The sequence below is a fragment of the Mesoplodon mirus genome (genome assembly GCF_964341445.2).
Source record: "Mesoplodon mirus genome assembly, chromosome: 3".
Lineage (NCBI taxonomy): Eukaryota > Metazoa > Chordata > Mammalia > Artiodactyla > Ziphiidae > Mesoplodon > Mesoplodon mirus.
The window spans coordinates 137,249,161-137,265,119 of NC_138978.1; the positions used below are offsets into that span (position 1 = coordinate 137,249,161).

General features: G+C 43.8%; 1 protein-coding gene across 3 annotated transcripts; it reads right to left on the minus strand.

Annotated features, from left to right (window-relative positions):
• Positions 1–4,803: 4,803 nt before the first annotated feature.
• Positions 4,804–12,679, minus strand: LOC309800509 (putative spermatogenesis-associated protein 31C2). 3 transcript variants are annotated; one of them, XM_082614668.1, is made up of 5 exons: positions 12,050–12,679; positions 11,774–11,866; positions 7,160–7,217; positions 6,757–6,817; positions 4,804–6,528 (listed from the first exon to the last, which is right to left on the minus strand). In XM_082614668.1, exons 2-5 carry the CDS (start codon positions 11,798–11,800, stop codon positions 4,962–4,964), a joined length of 1,713 nt encoding a protein of 570 aa, XP_082470794.1. In that variant the 5' UTR covers positions 11,801–11,866; positions 12,050–12,679; the 3' UTR covers positions 4,804–4,961. The 3 variants fall into 3 exon arrangements, with proteins under 3 accessions (XP_082470794.1, XP_082470793.1, XP_082470795.1); XM_082614667.1 differs by lacking the exon at positions 12,050–12,679 and adding an exon at positions 8,179–10,035 and having other exon boundaries at positions 11,774–11,850; XM_082614669.1 differs by lacking the exons at positions 7,160–7,217; positions 11,774–11,866; positions 12,050–12,679 and adding an exon at positions 6,984–7,142 and having other exon boundaries at positions 6,757–6,893.
• Between the last annotated feature and the right edge of the window lie 3,280 nt (positions 12,680–15,959).

The window sequence follows — 15,959 nt, forward strand, 5'->3', positions numbered from 1 at the left end:
ATTGCTCATTGTAATTTTGCCCAGCTTAATGAACTGTGAATTAATAATGAGGAGCAACACATTCAACGTATTATAGTAATAAAGTGCTTTTATGGACATTTTTCATGTTTCCAGACTTTCTTGGCCACCCTGAACAATTTTAACTCAAAGGATTAAAAAATAATCGCTTATTTAACTGTGTTAAAATAGTCAACTTTGAAAAGGATATTTTCCTGTATGAACTTTTTCCTAATTGATTCCATTTTGTTCTGATCAGTAAAGTTACCTGAGTAAGCTGCACTATTAAAAAAAAAGTGATCTGATGGAGTATTAGATGACATACATGACCATAGTCCATTGTTTTCTGATTCAACGACATAAGGGAGTAAAGTGAAAAATTAATACTTATACATTTTTTAATTAGGAGAATAGAAAAACTAAATTTCTTGTAGAAATAAGCCCAAAGAGTCCTCGTGTCAGCCCTGCTCCTCTTAAAAGACCGTGATGCTGTAATACCAATGGATAATCTGGGAGACAACCAGCTGTCATTAAAATAGATTTTACCAAGGCAAGGACAATAGGTTGCTTATTAGCAGTGAGAAATCAGTAGTCTTTTAGAAGTGTACCCTTTGGAAAGTGTGAGATATATAATAAATGAAAGCCTTTCATTATTCATTGTTATGAGCCAAATGTAGATTAAATGTAGACTACCTTCAATTCAGATATTAAGATATCCTTCCCTCAGTAATTTTATGAGGTAACATGTATAATGTCAAGCATAGGCTAAGTCATATATTTTATAATCTTTCAAAAATTTTTAAAGCAATGTGTTAACCCTATAATGAATATAAAATGGATCCTAACTGCATGTCTTAGAAAATGTGCATTTCATAGAACTATTTAAGAATGAAGCCTTAATAGCCCATCTTTTTAAGTATGTTAGCTGAACGTTATGATTGTGTAATATCATTTTAGGGCATTGCCACATTTTAAGAAATAAAATAATATTCAGAAGCATAATTTTGCCAGAATGTAAAATTTAAAACCAGAAATTTGACTTGTGAAAAATCCTCACATGATTATTGGCCTGTTAAAAAATAAAGCAAACCCCACAAACCTGATGCAAGCTATTATGTGCAAAATAATGTGCTAGTTACACAGCCCTCTGGGAAGTGAATGTGAGTCCGGATGCTTCTTTCTTGGTTTATTTCATTCCTAGAGTACCTTTGTTGCAGGTTTTTCTTATGTTTCCAAAGGAAACAAGTAAGCCATCTCAAGTTTAAGTTTTGTCCTCAATAAAGTAAAAAACGTGCCAGATACCATTTGACTGGATGATAACTAAAACTGGACAAATATTTTCCCTCACTGGAGACTGACAGTGTTTTAGTTGTGCTTAAAATTTGTGATTCTCCTAAAAAAAAAGGGTACAAATGAAAACTCATGGTTACCAAGAGATAAGGGGGGAAGGATAAATTGGGAGATTGGGATTGACATATACACACTACTATATATAAAATAGATAATAATAACCTACTGTATAGCACGGGGAACTCTACTCAATACTCTGTAATGGCCTATATGGGAAAAGAATCTTTAAAAAAAGTGGACATATGTATATGTATAACTGGCTCACTTTGCTGTACACCTGAAACGAACACAAATTTGTAAATCAACTATACTCCAATAAAAATTTTTAAAAATAAAAAATAGAGTACTACATGCATTTCTAAGAAATAAACATTATTTTCTTCATTCTTCTAAAATAAATAAAAATAAAAAAATGTAATTTGTGATTTTCAAGCTAATGAACACCTAACAATGAAATTTGCAAATCTGCATTTGGAATGTATAATTCTTTTGTTCAGAGGCAGTGACATTACAAAAGAACAAAACTTCTCAAACATTTCCCCATTTAGAGTAATGCTGACAGTGAGTGTCTGGTGGATCTCAGAGGGGCACAACTGATGATATATTTATCATGCTGCCAGTTTGCTAAGTGGTTTCATATTCACTAAGAAAGACTTGTCAATGGATACTGAAGAATAGATGTGAGGTCTCTGTGAGGTCTTTTTGCCAAGTCTCTGTGTGTTGTCTCTGGGTGAGATCTCTGTGTGAAGTCTCTGTATGAGGTCCCTTTGGAAGGTATCTCTGGGAAATCTGTTAAATCTGTGCTAGGTTTCTGTCTGAGGGTCTGTGAAGCAACATGAGGTCCCTGTGTGAGGTCTCAGTATGTGATCTCTGAGAAAGGTGTTTGCGTGAGAAGTCTCTCTTGAGAGGTGTGTCTGTGAAGTCTTTGTGTATTGTCTCTGGGTCTCTCCATTTCTTTTTTTCTTTTGGTCTCTCAATTTCTTGTCTTACTGTACCTTATGGAAGATGGAGCAGCAAGAGAAGGGCAAAGGGACTTGCTTCTTTCTGTTTTCTTGCTGTTCCATCAGCATCACCTGTCTGTGGCACTCTCCCAGCAGGAGCCGAGGGGTCCAAGTCCAGCTTCCCCATATTCCCAGAACTCACTTCTGGGTGCCCCTGAGAGGACCCAGCAGCAGCCAGGCTCAGGTCCCAGCCCTGTCAACTCTTTCCTCTGGGTACCGACCCCTCCCACAAGTCCTGGCTCCACTCTCACTGCTGTGCCCATTCTGGAGGTTGCCTTGGGAATTGGGGCCCAGAGGTAGGGCCTGGCTCCAGGGAGAAACCAGGGGTGTGAGCAGTCCTGTGCTCACTCTGCCCCCTCCACCCCAGGTCACAGCATTTCCACGTGTTGAGGGGCCTGACAGGGATGGGGGATGGGGTCCATTTCTGTTGTCATCTGGATCAGGGGCATCAGCTGGAACAGAAATCTCCACACTGAGAAAGACACCACCTGGAGCTGTGTCCACCATGCGCCCTGCACATGGCAGAAAGCACCAAATCACTCTAGAGAAATTCTTCCTCATCTCCCTGCTTTTCCATATGGATGGGGGTCAGGAGACAAGAAAAGCTGTGCCAGAAGCAGATCAGTGGAACACTCCTGGATTGCACCCTGCCTCATCCACTTTGCACAGGTCACCTCCACACCACCACAAATCCTGTCTGATTGCTTCTTCACCTGCCAGGCTCTGGGGTGATCAAGGACTGGGAGACAGGCAAGGCTTACTACACAATCACAAGCCAGTCCCCACCTCTCCCCTGGAGCAGTCCTTGGGCCATGTGTTTATGTGAAGGTCACCAGACTAGGAGTCACATCCCAAGTTCCCTAGTCCTGGCTTTTACACCTATTGTTAAGTTATCCTTTCTATAAGTCAAGAGGTGATGATGTGTAAGCTTATTAAATATAGTATTAAGAGATTAACCTTCCCTGATTTGCTTTACTTCTATAAGTTTGACTTTCTGTTTTGACCTAAAGGTGGTTTCTCTAGGTCTGTGATCTTAGAGTTGGAATAGGGTAGAGACCCTGGGGTGGGGCCATGATGAGCTACTGGACCCTTAACGTTTCCTCCCCTTTAGGCCTTTAGATGGTGGTTGTAGTCAGGGGGCTGCTCTTTCAGAACTGCACATTTATGGGAATCTGGTACCACTTTGCCTCCTTCCTTGGATCCAGTGATTTTTCTACACCTACATCCCACCCTAAATTCACAGTGTTTGACCATCAGATAGTTACTACCCACAGTCACACCCCTATTCCATTCATCCAAAACTCCTTCTCTGGGGTTAACATAGAGTGGAAGGTAGGTGACCCATGAACATAGCCATTCATTTATATGGGACTGGACTCAACACAGCCCTCAGCAGCCTCCCTGATACTCCCCCCACCTACACACACAGAGCTGGAAATGCCATCCTTGCTGCTGCTCTAAAGTATAGGAAAAACAGAGGTGGGGGAGGGTGATGCTGTACATTTTATTATGGCTAAGCTAAAAGGGGTTCATAGGGCGTATCTCAATCCCAGCCTTCATCAGAGAGAGAAGGAACTCTTAAGAGCAGATGTTGTATATTCCCTACCAAGAGATCCAGGGGCAAGCTTTCTCCTGTTTCTGAACTCAGAGCCCATACTCTATTCCCCCCAAACTTCCATCCACTTGGCTCTGACACTTCCTGGAGACTGAATTGGAATCTCCGGCCCTATCGTGTAAACCTATCCACTACAGTTGCATAAAGTTCAAAGTAGCATAGAAGAAGGAGAAAGACTGGTTGAACCAGATCCTTGGGTGTGGGTTTCATAGGTTTTTCCCGTCTCATTGTTAGAGTAATTTTGGTTTGTGTAATGACAGTATTATAAGGTGCAATGAAGGGACACGAGACAAGGAGCAAGCTTGTGATGCTACCGTCAACCTCCCTCCATGCCCCTCCCTTCTAGAAGACAAAGTGCACAGCACAGACAGCAGCCATTACACTATGCTTTTATTAGAAAAAAAAAAAAATATATATATATATACATGTATTGGGGAACATTAAATACCTTGGACGTGCTAATGAGAAAATCATTTTCTCTACATGGACTGAATTTTTACTTGGAGACATGTTTTCCTACTAAAGGGAAGACTAAAGAAGGATTTTACTGTCGACCAGGCAAGACACCTCCCCAAAGATGACAATGCCTTGGACAGTGTTGATGGCGGGCTGGGGCACCTGGAATCCTTGGCCCATACTGGCAGGTACTAACTGGAAACAAACTCTTCTTGGGGGGCAAGGATGGGAGGCACCTTAGGCCCAGCTGCTCATCTTCGAACCTTACACTTTTCAAGCTATGTTGGTGTCTGACTTTCCTTTCCCTCATAGAACAACTCTGGCCCTTGGAGGTGGCTTTATGACTGCAGGCTGTATAACCCATCATTCTCCCTTGCTCTGGGTAGGAGGTAAGCCTATGGTAGCAGAAACACCCACATACTGGGACTTGGAATTCCAGTTTGTGTTCATTTAACTTTGTGGCATGAAGTCCATGGTGAATTGCTCTTTTTTCTTCTAGGATCTGTCCAACAGCTGCCATGCGTGCCTGACCCTCAGCAGTCTCACTCTTCAAGATTGATCTGCTTTTGACTGATCCGTGACTCTGGGCAGTGGCTGATATGGGCTTTTTTTTTTTGCAGAACATCTCGACCATTGACTTTTTTCTTGGGGAAAATCCACTTTAAAAATAACCTCATCCTTTTTCTGAAGAGGCTTTCTGGAGGGCTATGTTTCTTCTCTGGCATGCGCTGGAGACATCTGCTCCCAATAGAGTCTGTTATTCCCCTGACCTGGGCAGGGCGGCTCATACTTCCAGCTTGAGAGGTCCCTAATTCTTTAAACCTTTCTTCATGCTCTCCTGGTTTATGCCTCCTACAGTCCTCTCTTTTGTAAGTAGGGGCAATCATCTTGCTCTGGCTCTTCCATGAGTCTTGGAGTTTTGAAGTTTTGGGCTCCTGCTGCCCTAGGTTGCTCCTTTGGGCTTCCATAAGGCCACTTGGCTCCTGGGAAGCTAACCTGTCTCTGGTGAGGACTCTCTGGGGATGGCACTGAGGCACCTGAGAAGCCAAGTTGTCTGCAGCAAGGAACCTGTGTTTGGGAAAGTCCTGAAACTGGTTGTCTGACTGTACCTTTACTTTGGAGTTAAACTCACTAGCAACCTCCATGTTAAGGCATGGCTCACCTGGATGTTGGAAAACAGACATTCTAGGTAGTAGGAAACTTTTACTGGCCCCTGGCACCTCTAAACTCCTCATATGTACATTTGTGGTTTGGGATTTTGTCAACACTTTGGTTTCCAAGATAACACGAGACTGTGGTTGAAGAGCAGGAGACTCCTTGGCCTCCACAGCCTCCCTGGCCTCTTCACCTCTCAAAGACTGGGATCCTAAGTTCACCTCCATCACTGTTACCCTATGGCAGGGGTCTCCTGAGGCCTGACCACCACTCTCCTCTCTTGGCTCATTCCTGACCATTGCTGAACTTGGACCTGGCTCTAGGCTGTCCCTCTTGACCCATTCCACAGTCTCACTCTTCCAGGTTCTGCCCACAAGGCTGAGTGTGAGGGACTGAGAAGGTGGCCTGCCCTCCTGTCCAGTCAGAGAAGCCTTTGAGGGCCCATGGTAGTCACCAGATGGAATCGCTCCCAGGGCACTCTGGATTTCCTTACACACAGTTGAGGGGACAAGGAGAGGCCTCTTCAGGGTAGGAACTGACTCTTCTGTTATCACCTTCTCTCCTGAATGAGCCTGAGGAGGTTTCTCCAGGAACTCAGCAAACTGGACTGTTGAGTGGGACCCAGACACACAGGTAGCTGCAGGGGAAGAGGCAAACTGCAGAACGGTGGAGGGTTGGAACTTTTTCAACTTAAAGACATTTATGGCCTTGAGGACCTTGAGGGGTAGGGTCCACCTGTGCTTTACCCCAAACCGTATAATATGTGCTTCCAGCACCTCTCGAGTGTCTGGATCAAGGAAGGAAACCCTACAGGAGGTGTTCATGCAGGGTTCCCAACCCTTCAAGCAGTGTCTTCCACAGGCTCCAGCAGGCACTGCTTTGCACGCCTCACCAGGAGGGTCTTGACATGAGAGCTGATGAAAGTTGTCCTTGCCAGGAAGCCTCCCCAGGCAGCTATAGGAGAGCAGATGGGGCCAGGATGGCTGGACAGGACAGGCAGGGCTGGGGACCTGCAGCCCAAGAACCCTCCTCTACCCCCACACTGACTTCATAAAGCTCCTGCTCTCCCTCACTCTAGGGCCTTAGCCACGCCCTCCCATGGCTCCCCCTCCCAGGGCTGGGGTCACATTATAGGCTCTGGGAGGAAGGACGACCCAGGAGAGAAGGGGAAAGATTCTTTACCTTTGCCGAAGTGAAACCAGGTTGTGAGTCCCCTCCAGTTCTTCCAGGCAATCTCTGCAAGCTGGAAATCAGGAGACTGGGTCATGGTGGTGAAGGCAGAGGCCTAAGAGTCTTTCAGGAGGCTGAGTGCAATGGCCCTTTAAGGGAAATCTTTGGAGGATTAGACTCTGGAGCCCAAGTATCAGTGTCCAAGGCCACATGTCCCTGACAGTGATGGTAAATCTCACTTGAAAAGGGTTTGTCCTTTGCAAAGTGCTTCCACGTTAATTAGGCTCAGGCTCTGTTTCCTGAGGAATAAGCTCTGCCACTGGCATCCTCAGAGACCATGAAGCTGGGCCCTCAGGACTAGGAGAGATGGAAGCTAACTCTCGGGGGTGCGCAGGGCTGAATGGCAAAGGCTTACCTTTCAAAGATCCACTTTTCTTCCTACTCCTGCTCCTCCCCTTCAGCTCTACTTGATGCTGAGAGATAAGAAAAAATGAGGGGCGAACACCCAACTCTCACTGTCCTCTATCTAGGCAAGCTGTGTTCATGAACAACATGACTTTCTACATTTAACTAAAACTCTGTGGGTTTTTTTCCCCTTTTACTTATTTTTAAAGTGGATAACAATATTTTCAGTTTTTCTTCTTTGAAGAGTGCAAAGAAGGTTTTTTTTTTTGTTTTGGGGTTTTTTTTTTTGCGGTACGCGGGCCTCTCACTGCTGTGGCCTCTCCCGTTGTGGAGCACAGGCTCCGGACGCACAGGCCCAGCGGCCATGGCTCACAGGCCCAGCCGCTCCATGGCACGTGGGATCTTCCCGGACCGGGGCACGAACCCGTGTCCCCTGCATTGGCAGGGGGACTCTCAACCACTGCACCACCAGGGAAGCCCAAGAAGGATTTTTAAAGTTTTAATCACCATAGATTTCTTCTGTCACTGTTCCTCTGATCAAGAAACACACACATTCTCAGACCTAAGTGCTCACGTGAGCTTTGTCAGATAGGATTCTGCTTCCCAAGGCCAGACCTCCACTCCAGCCTCTTCTCTCAGGCTCTCAGGGGCTCAGCCCCAACACAGAGGAAGGTCTCACTTGTGACACCCGCTGCGGGTAGGTGGCTGGTGAACCAGGGCTCAGGGGTCAGCCTTCCTGCAGAGATTGAACTCTTAGTAATCCAGTCCTTGACCATTATTAGTCACGGCATTTGGGACTTGCCCTGGAGCCCTCTACCATACCTGAACTCCTGGTCTAAGATCTCAGGCTAGAAATCCTCATGCCCACTCTAACCCCTCTCTGGCCTGGCTTTTCCCTAGAAGGATGATGTTCTATACTTTTCTGAGAGTTCCCATCTCAGGAGTCTCTCTAGGTGGTTTAGAAAAGTGGAAATAAGAATAAGAAAAAAAGAGATAATCTCTGCTGGGATTAAGCCAAAGCTTTCTTACCTTCCTGATGTTTCTATGTTTCCTAGGTGGTGCTAAGAATGGATTACTCTGGAAGCAGGGGAGTAACATTAGGAAGAGCACCAGTCCACACAGGAACCCAAGGATGATATTAATCACCCAGGAAGTTGGGCTGCATCTCAGCCACATAGCAACAATGCTTTTCGAAGAAAAGAGATTCTCCATCTTCTGAATTGCATTGCTGCCCTCAGGCAACAGAGCACTGGGAGTTCACTTGATGGCAGAACCCCAGGCCTGCATCACAGAGCTGTGGCCTTGTCACAAAGGGCTCCTGAGTGTGGGGGAGGGGCAATAAGAGAAATAGGCTGAATCACTGCCCCGCCTTCCCATCCAGACCCACAGACACCTGCACCCTCCTGGGGCTTCCAGATCCCTCCTTCCAACTACTCTCATCCTGTCAGAGAGACCTTAGCCAATTTTCTGTTCATTGCATCTGGAACCTGGTTCCTTCATCCATTAGAGACCTTTACTTGAGGCCCACCAATTTGATAACTCTTGAACATCTTAAGCTGACCCTGGAAGACTAGCTGTTTCACAGACATTTTTACTCAGGATTTCCTTTGTCCTCAGCTCCAACTTTCCCACATCATGTTTGTGTCTTGTGTAAACCCAGGGATAGAACTTGAATTTCGTTTACACTTATTTAGTTTTGTGAATTTTGAATAGTGTATGTTTTGCCTCATTTTCTATCAGAGGGAACTACACACAAAAATTAAAATAATTTATTTTTCAAAATTCATAAGTATGAAAGAATGATAAATAGTTATGTAATAGGGAAGAACAAATCTGACTCCACATTAGATCTTTTTTACTTTAATCTTTATGCTTTGTTGCCAGAGCTAACTCTGTCCATCCCTGTGACCCAGGCTGGCTCTGCACTTTTTGGAAAACAATGTTGCCTATAGCCTGAAATATACAGGATAGCCTATTGCTAAGGCTCTGACTTTTAAGAGCCCATTCATGGAGATAAAAAGTTGCAGAACAGAGAATAATAATTGTTTTGTTGGAGGTTTACAGGAACACGTGACCTGACCAGGATCTGACCCATCTGGCCAGCTGCTAGAACAAAGGATCCAACACCAAGATATTTGCAACAATTAGCCATGCCCCTCCCTCACCTTGCCTTTAAAAAGGCTTTGCTGAAAGCCTTCAGGGAGTTTGGGGTTTTTCCTGGGCATGAGCCACGTGTCTTCTTGCATGGCACTGTATAAACCCTTCTCTGCTCCAAACTCTGATGTTTCAGTATTTAGCCTCACTGTGCATCAGGCACACAGACTTGCATCTGGTAACAGTTAAACCTTCAAATGATGTTTTTGTAAGTTTGTAGTGTTTATAATTCTGGAGTTAGTAAATCTTTAAACTGCACAAAAACTTGGGACACACTGCAAACACGCACACACACACGTACTCATTTTCCTTAACCAATCTACTACTTTCAAATCCAATAATCCATAACTTTCTACTTAAAGAAAATCTTTCATATGTTGTCTCAACCCAACTTCTTAGTTTGCAACGATAAGACAGTCCCCACTCTCCAGATAAATTTTGAAATATGTGGTCTTAATCCATTAGGGCTGCTATAACAATATACCATAGACTGGGTAGATTAAAAACAACAGACATTTATTATCACAGTTCTGGAGGCTGGGAAGCCCAAGATCAAGTCACCAGTATGGCCACCTCGTAGTGAGAGCTCTCTTCCTGGTTCACAGCTGGAGCCTTCTCTCTGTATCCTCATATGATGGGAGGAGGCTAGAGCTATCTCTGGAGTCTCTTTTATAAGGCACTAATCCCATTCATGAAAGCTCATAAGCACTTTTGCATGGCCCCGCCTCCTATCTGTAAGAGGTAGGATTTCAACATGTAAATTTTGAGAGAACATTAACATTCAGACATGTGCACTCATGCTATACCCGGAAGCTAGGAATGGGTTAGGGTGAGCCAAGGTCCTGACCCTAAAGGGCTGTAGGGTGAAGAGTAGGACTAGGGGTCAAACCCTTGGGGCTGAGCCAGGTCTTGAGCAGCCTCTTCAGATATTCCTAGTGTGTTATGTATGTATTCTCTTTTCTGAGTGTGCCTTGCCTTTCCAGCCCCATCCTCTCAGGCCCCTGAAGCTTCAAGTCCAGCCTGAACCATATAGAAAGGGAGCTTTGAGTCTTACACAAAATTCCCTTATGACACCACTTTCTATCCCTTAGCAGTAACACAAGATTCACTGAAGGATTCACATGGTAAATATGTCTTAATGCCCCATGAGGGCTTTAAAATAATGTGTATTCTCTGCTTGTTGGTCAAAATTTTATACAGTTTTAGTGGGAATGTGGGCATGTGAGTTTATTTGGCTATATTGCTATGAATGTGCACTTTCACAAACATATCTCCTACATCTACTATTTTTCCTACAGTCTTTTCCTCCCATATGATATTCTCACCTTAATTCAACCTTTTATCAAAATTTAGACTTAGGTCTCTCACCATGTGGACATGTTTGTAACAAAATAGCTTCAACCGAGGAGGTCAGTGGAAGGCCTGGACCAGCTACCTTGGTTCCATGATAGTAAGCAAAGGATCGCAAACTACCATGTTAAGCTTAAGCACAAAGCAAAGTTTATTTAAGCATAGGTACACTCTCAGAGAGGGAGAGAGAGGAGGAGAGAGAAAGAGCAGGCTGTTTCTGAGAACAGGCTATTTCAGCGAAGTGAAGCAAGCCCAAAGCAAAGCAAAGTATATCGAAGCAAAGGTACACTCTCGGGGTGGGGGGGGGATGGGTGTACTGTTTCTGCAAATTGAAAGCAGCATTCCTATAAAGGCTTACGAGCGCTTTTAAGGAGCATTTTGCAGAGAGGTGGGGGTGAGTGACAAGGATCATTATTTGATTGACAGTCCTGAGCTATGTAACAAGTTTTCTGCTGTGCATGCTCTCATCCTTGAATCCCCAAGAAATGCCTACTGGGTGGGGGGAGGGGCAAAACCACATGTAATTTATTGTAATTATGGTATAATGAGTTTGGATTTACTATAGGTTATACGCCTGTCTGGTCTGGGCATGCACAGCCTGGAGAAGTCCCCTTGTGTTACTGTGCCTCTCTTTATCAGGATAAGCTGCCCACCACCTGACCATAGTTTCTCCCATTCTGGGTGGATTCAAGGGAGAGTTCCCAGATGGCTGGGTGTGACTCAATTTCTTCTTCTTGTCTTTCTCACCACTGTCACCTCCTTGCTGCTAATGTCTGACTAACTACCTAACAGGTCTTCTTTGCATTCATATTTGCTCTCTAAATTTTCTCTGTTACTTTATTTTCAATATGTTTTGTTTGATGGGTTTTTTTTGAAATTTAAAAATCTTATGATAACATTTACCTTGATTTATTTAATTATTGTTCTACTGTTATTGATTTCTGTCATCTTATTTTATGCTTTATTTTCTACATTTTCTTTATTGTTTCTTTTTTTCCCTTCTTTGGCATCTTCCATTTTACAGGTCAAGGGTACTTATGTTTGTTTGACATTTGGGAATTTTTAATATTGTAATGGTTTTATATCTTGAATTATGTTAATTTTCTCCTCAATTTCTTACCTGTGGATGAAAAATGTTCCCTGCCATATCAGTAGACAAAGGATGTTGCAGTCGTCAAGTCAGACGTCAAAGCAGGAACCCTCAACTGTGCACCTTGAGGGGATTCGGGACGGAGAAAAACAGGGCACTGATCCTAGAGTTAAGGTGCATATCAAAGGAATGATTTCACGGAGCCCAGATTCTTTCATCTTCTCATACATAGAAAAATGCTAAAGTCCTTAACTTGAGATGTCTAGTTTTCTTTAATTAATAGTAATCTTTTGATGTTCTGACTACCTGGTTTTTGTTGACTCCTCCCTTAGGTCTTCTGAGCAGTTCCTCAGAGTGATCTGACAGGCTGTGTTCTGGGCTTAAGTCCTCAGGAAATCTGCCAAATAAAACATAATTCTCCTTTTGGGTTGTGCATATTTTTCAGTCAGCAGTCTTGGCAACCAATGAAGGGGCCCAGAGCAGACTTTTCTTCTTTGCCTGAACTCTATGAGGATCCAGAGTCCTGGCACCAGCAGAGGCTTCTTGGGCCTGTCCGCTTTCTCAGAGTGTCCAGACGAATTTGGGTGAGTATCTCCTGGTTCTTGGATCTCCAGTTTTGGTTGATGATCCTAAGTTTTATTCAGTGGTGTTAAACTCTTCTCTTGAGTAGTAGGTTATCCTTGAAACTTGGTTTCAAGAAGAAGTACCTGGGTCATCCTCAGTGAAAGACACTGGGAAGATTTTTACTCAGTTTAAACACTGAGAGCTTATCCTCAGTAGAAAAACACTGGGAAGACTTTTGCTCAAGTGGGTTAGCCTCACTTAAAAGACACTGGGAAGATCTTGCTCAGTTTAGACACTGTGTGGTTTATCCTCAGTTGAAAGACTGGGGAGACTTTGCTCAGGTGAAAGACACTGAGTAAAAGTTGGACTGGGTAATTAGGTGGAAGACTAAGCTGTCTTCCTTGAATTGGCTACTTTAATAGAGTTTGTCAAAATAAAAGTGATCTTCACAAATTGAGCTCAGAATGGGGAACTTAGCTTTCAATACAAAAGAAAAAGGAACAACAGATTTCCAGCCTCCAACGGATATCCTGGCCAGGTTTATGTACATACAAAATTTACATTTACAAGTGCTTACTTACTTGGGACTTAAAGAAAATCTTGCCCTAAAAATGACTAAGATAGGACTCTTTTATTGCATATGCAGTTAAGTTAGAAAAAGCTGGCTTAATAAAAACATCTTTTCAGAATTCTGACTTCAAAAAAACAAAAGGCTTTCTAGGGGAAACTTGCATTTCTCTTCCTGTGTCTTTGAAATGTAAGTGTTCTGATATTCTTCAGTGTGTGTGTGTGTGTGTGTGTGTGTGTTTTGAGAACTTGGTCACTACCATCCAAAAGTACTTATATGGTGTACATTTGGCAGCCAGTCAAATAGACTGGGATTCTGAGCAGGCTTTTGTCTGACTGTACAACTCTCGGGGGCTTTTTGCCATCCTAACCTTCATTGTGTCAGCCTGTACAACAAAGACCATTACTTTCTTAAACTACTTTTGGGAGTAAACTTTCTGGATCTTATTTAGACAGCATCCTTTACACTCTTTTGTGGGGAAGCCTCTTGCGTCTTATTGGTTTGAGTCACTATTAAGGTATACCTCATTTATGGGCAGATCATGGATCCTTCAAATTGGAGAAACTTCTAAATTGGTAAATTTTTAGAGAGCTCTCATTATAAACAGCTGTTTCATTGGCTCCTATGGGGGGGAAATGTGGGAAATTAGACATATAATGGTTAACCTAAAAACTCCTTTAGTTTCAAACAAACCCAAAAAATTGGTTTGGGAAACCTTATTTGTGGTCTCTGCTTCCCCTAAATGGGTCTTACAGATGCTAATAAAAACATTAGAATAATTATTGTTAATTAGGTTAAGTAACAGGGAAAAAAACTGAAGGAAAAGTCTAAAAACTTTTTCCCAACAAGGTGAAAATTTTAAAGGGACTTCTCCTAAATGAATAAGAAATCTTTAGATGGTTAGTTTAAAGTGGGATAAATAAAACAGACATTAATGAGATAAATCAAAGATTGGATACAATACTACCTAAGATTGGATGGGCCAAAGGGATCTCCTACTTTTCATCAACATTAAAGGGCCAGACCCAAACAAGTCTGCCCTATTTACCCCAGTTTAAAATACGTATATTTTATTACATGTAAATTTTATACACGTAAAATTACACTGAGATACCTGACCAACAATTACTTGGGGCAAAAGTTAGACCAATTAATCAAGTTAAAAGATTGACAAAAGTGCCTGAGTCCCTTGGCTCAACCACTCTCTGGGGACCCCAGAGTCTTTATAAAAATTGGTATGTTTAAATGGGCATTGTATAAGATAATTACCTCTCTTTTGCCTAATTATATTGTGTGGGATAGACATGTTTCACTGGGGAATTCTTCCCCTGCTTGATATTATAAGACGGCATATGAAGGAAATATTAATTAAACATACTAAAGGAAACCAGTGGGATTACCTGAGCCTATAAAATATAAAGTAAAAACTAACAGCTAATATTTAAGGGATAATAAAAATAAATAATGGAGACTTTACTCTGGGTCTAATCTGTGCACTCAGAAAGAGGGTCTTTGTTGAATGCCTTATGCACGTTTTGAAGGTATGATAAATTAAACCATAAAGTTCTAGACTATAGAATTCTGAAATTTCAGTCTAGTTGGAAATCTTCTCACTGTTACAGAAAAGCAAATTAAAGAAAACGTAGTTGGGCAAATCAATCTTTCAATATTATTTAGGTGACAGGCCAGTTCTTTGGGGAATTAAAAGCAACTGTCTTTGTCTTGCAAACCGGTACAAATCAGAAATGTAAATACAGACCACAATGACCTGAGACTGTGCCTAATTAGCTAAATTAGGTAGAACCTGAAACCAAGGTTAAAAAAGGGGAAAAAGTGGCCTTTTAAAACTCAAACTGCTGATTAGTCAGTCAAGAAGACGGAGGAGTAGGAAGATGTGGAGTTCATATCTCCCCACAAATGCATCAAGAATACACCTACAAATGAAACGATTCTCCCAGAGCGCCTGATAAACACTAGCAGAGGACCTCAGGCACCTGAAAGGACAAGAAAGATCCCCACGTAACCAGGTAGGACGAAAGAAAGAAGAAGGGAAAAGGAAGAGCAGATGAAGTGGGACGTGACCTGTGACCCTGGGCGGGGGAGCGGAGCTGAAGGTGAGAAGAGGTTCCCGCATCTGGGGAAGCAGCGGGGAGAGAAGCTGGGGCAGAAGGAGAAATTTGGTGGCTCAGAGAACAGTGCAGCAGCCAGTCTGTGGCAGGCAGGAGAGAGTGAGGCCTACACAGATGGTCTGGCCACAGCTCTGCATGCCCCAGCCACTGGGGACCACTGGTGCACACGGGGGCTGAGTGTTGGAATGTGGGGTTTGAAGAGCAGACCCAGGAAGGGGAATGATGTTGGCTGTGAGGAGACAGCTCAAGGGGATAGGAGTGAGGAGCTCCACAACAAGGAATGCTCCTGGAGGAAGCCCAGACCAGCATAGAAGCAAAGTGCCACTGCTGAGTGATGCACAAAGGGCGGGGCCCCCATTGCAGCCTCTCTCCTCACACACCGGCCCCTGCCTCCACAGGCACTAGGAAGGGCTCCTGCCAGAGTGGCTCACATGCCCCCAGCCATCATCACCTCAGCACTCTCCTGCTTGGGTGGCCCATTTGCCCAGCTTGCCACCTTGACTCCCTCCTGCCTGACAGGCTCGTACATCCCATAGCCACCCAGCACCCTCTCACCTGGGCAGCCTGCCTGCCCTGATTGCCGCTTCTACATCCTCCTGCCTGACAAGCTCGTGTGCTCCAGCAGCCTTGGGAGCAGACGCCAGTGGGTGGCCCACATGCAGAGATGGGGCTGAAACCACAGCTGAGTTCCAGGGAACATGCAACTAAGGAAGAAGAGCTGAAATCTCTCCTCATGGCTGTGCAAATCATGGCATTACACTTCCTCTGATGGTTTCCTAAATTCAGCACCTGGGAACATCCCAATGGACAAGTGCTCCTGCAGCTGAGACAGGTCTGGCTTTAGCAGCTGTGGGTTTTGTGGGCACATACATGCTGGGGTTTGGCCAGGCCAGAGTCTGAGCTGCCTCCATATCTCACATAGTGGGTCCAGGTACATAATTACTGCAGTCCTGGG

Coding starts and splice junctions, on each gene's coding strand:
- LOC309800509 (XM_082614667.1), bottom strand. CDS start 8,361: ATGGAGAATCTCTTTTCTTCGAAAAGCATTGTTGCTATGTGGCTGAGA. Junction 7,218..8,178: donor AACATAGAAACATCAGGAAG/GTAAGAAAGCTT, acceptor CTTATCTCTCAG/CATCAAGTAGAGCTGAAGGG. Junction 6,529..6,756: donor CTGGTTTCACTTCGGCAAAG/GTAAAGAATCTT, acceptor GCTCTCCTATAG/CTGCCTGGGGAGGCTTCCTG.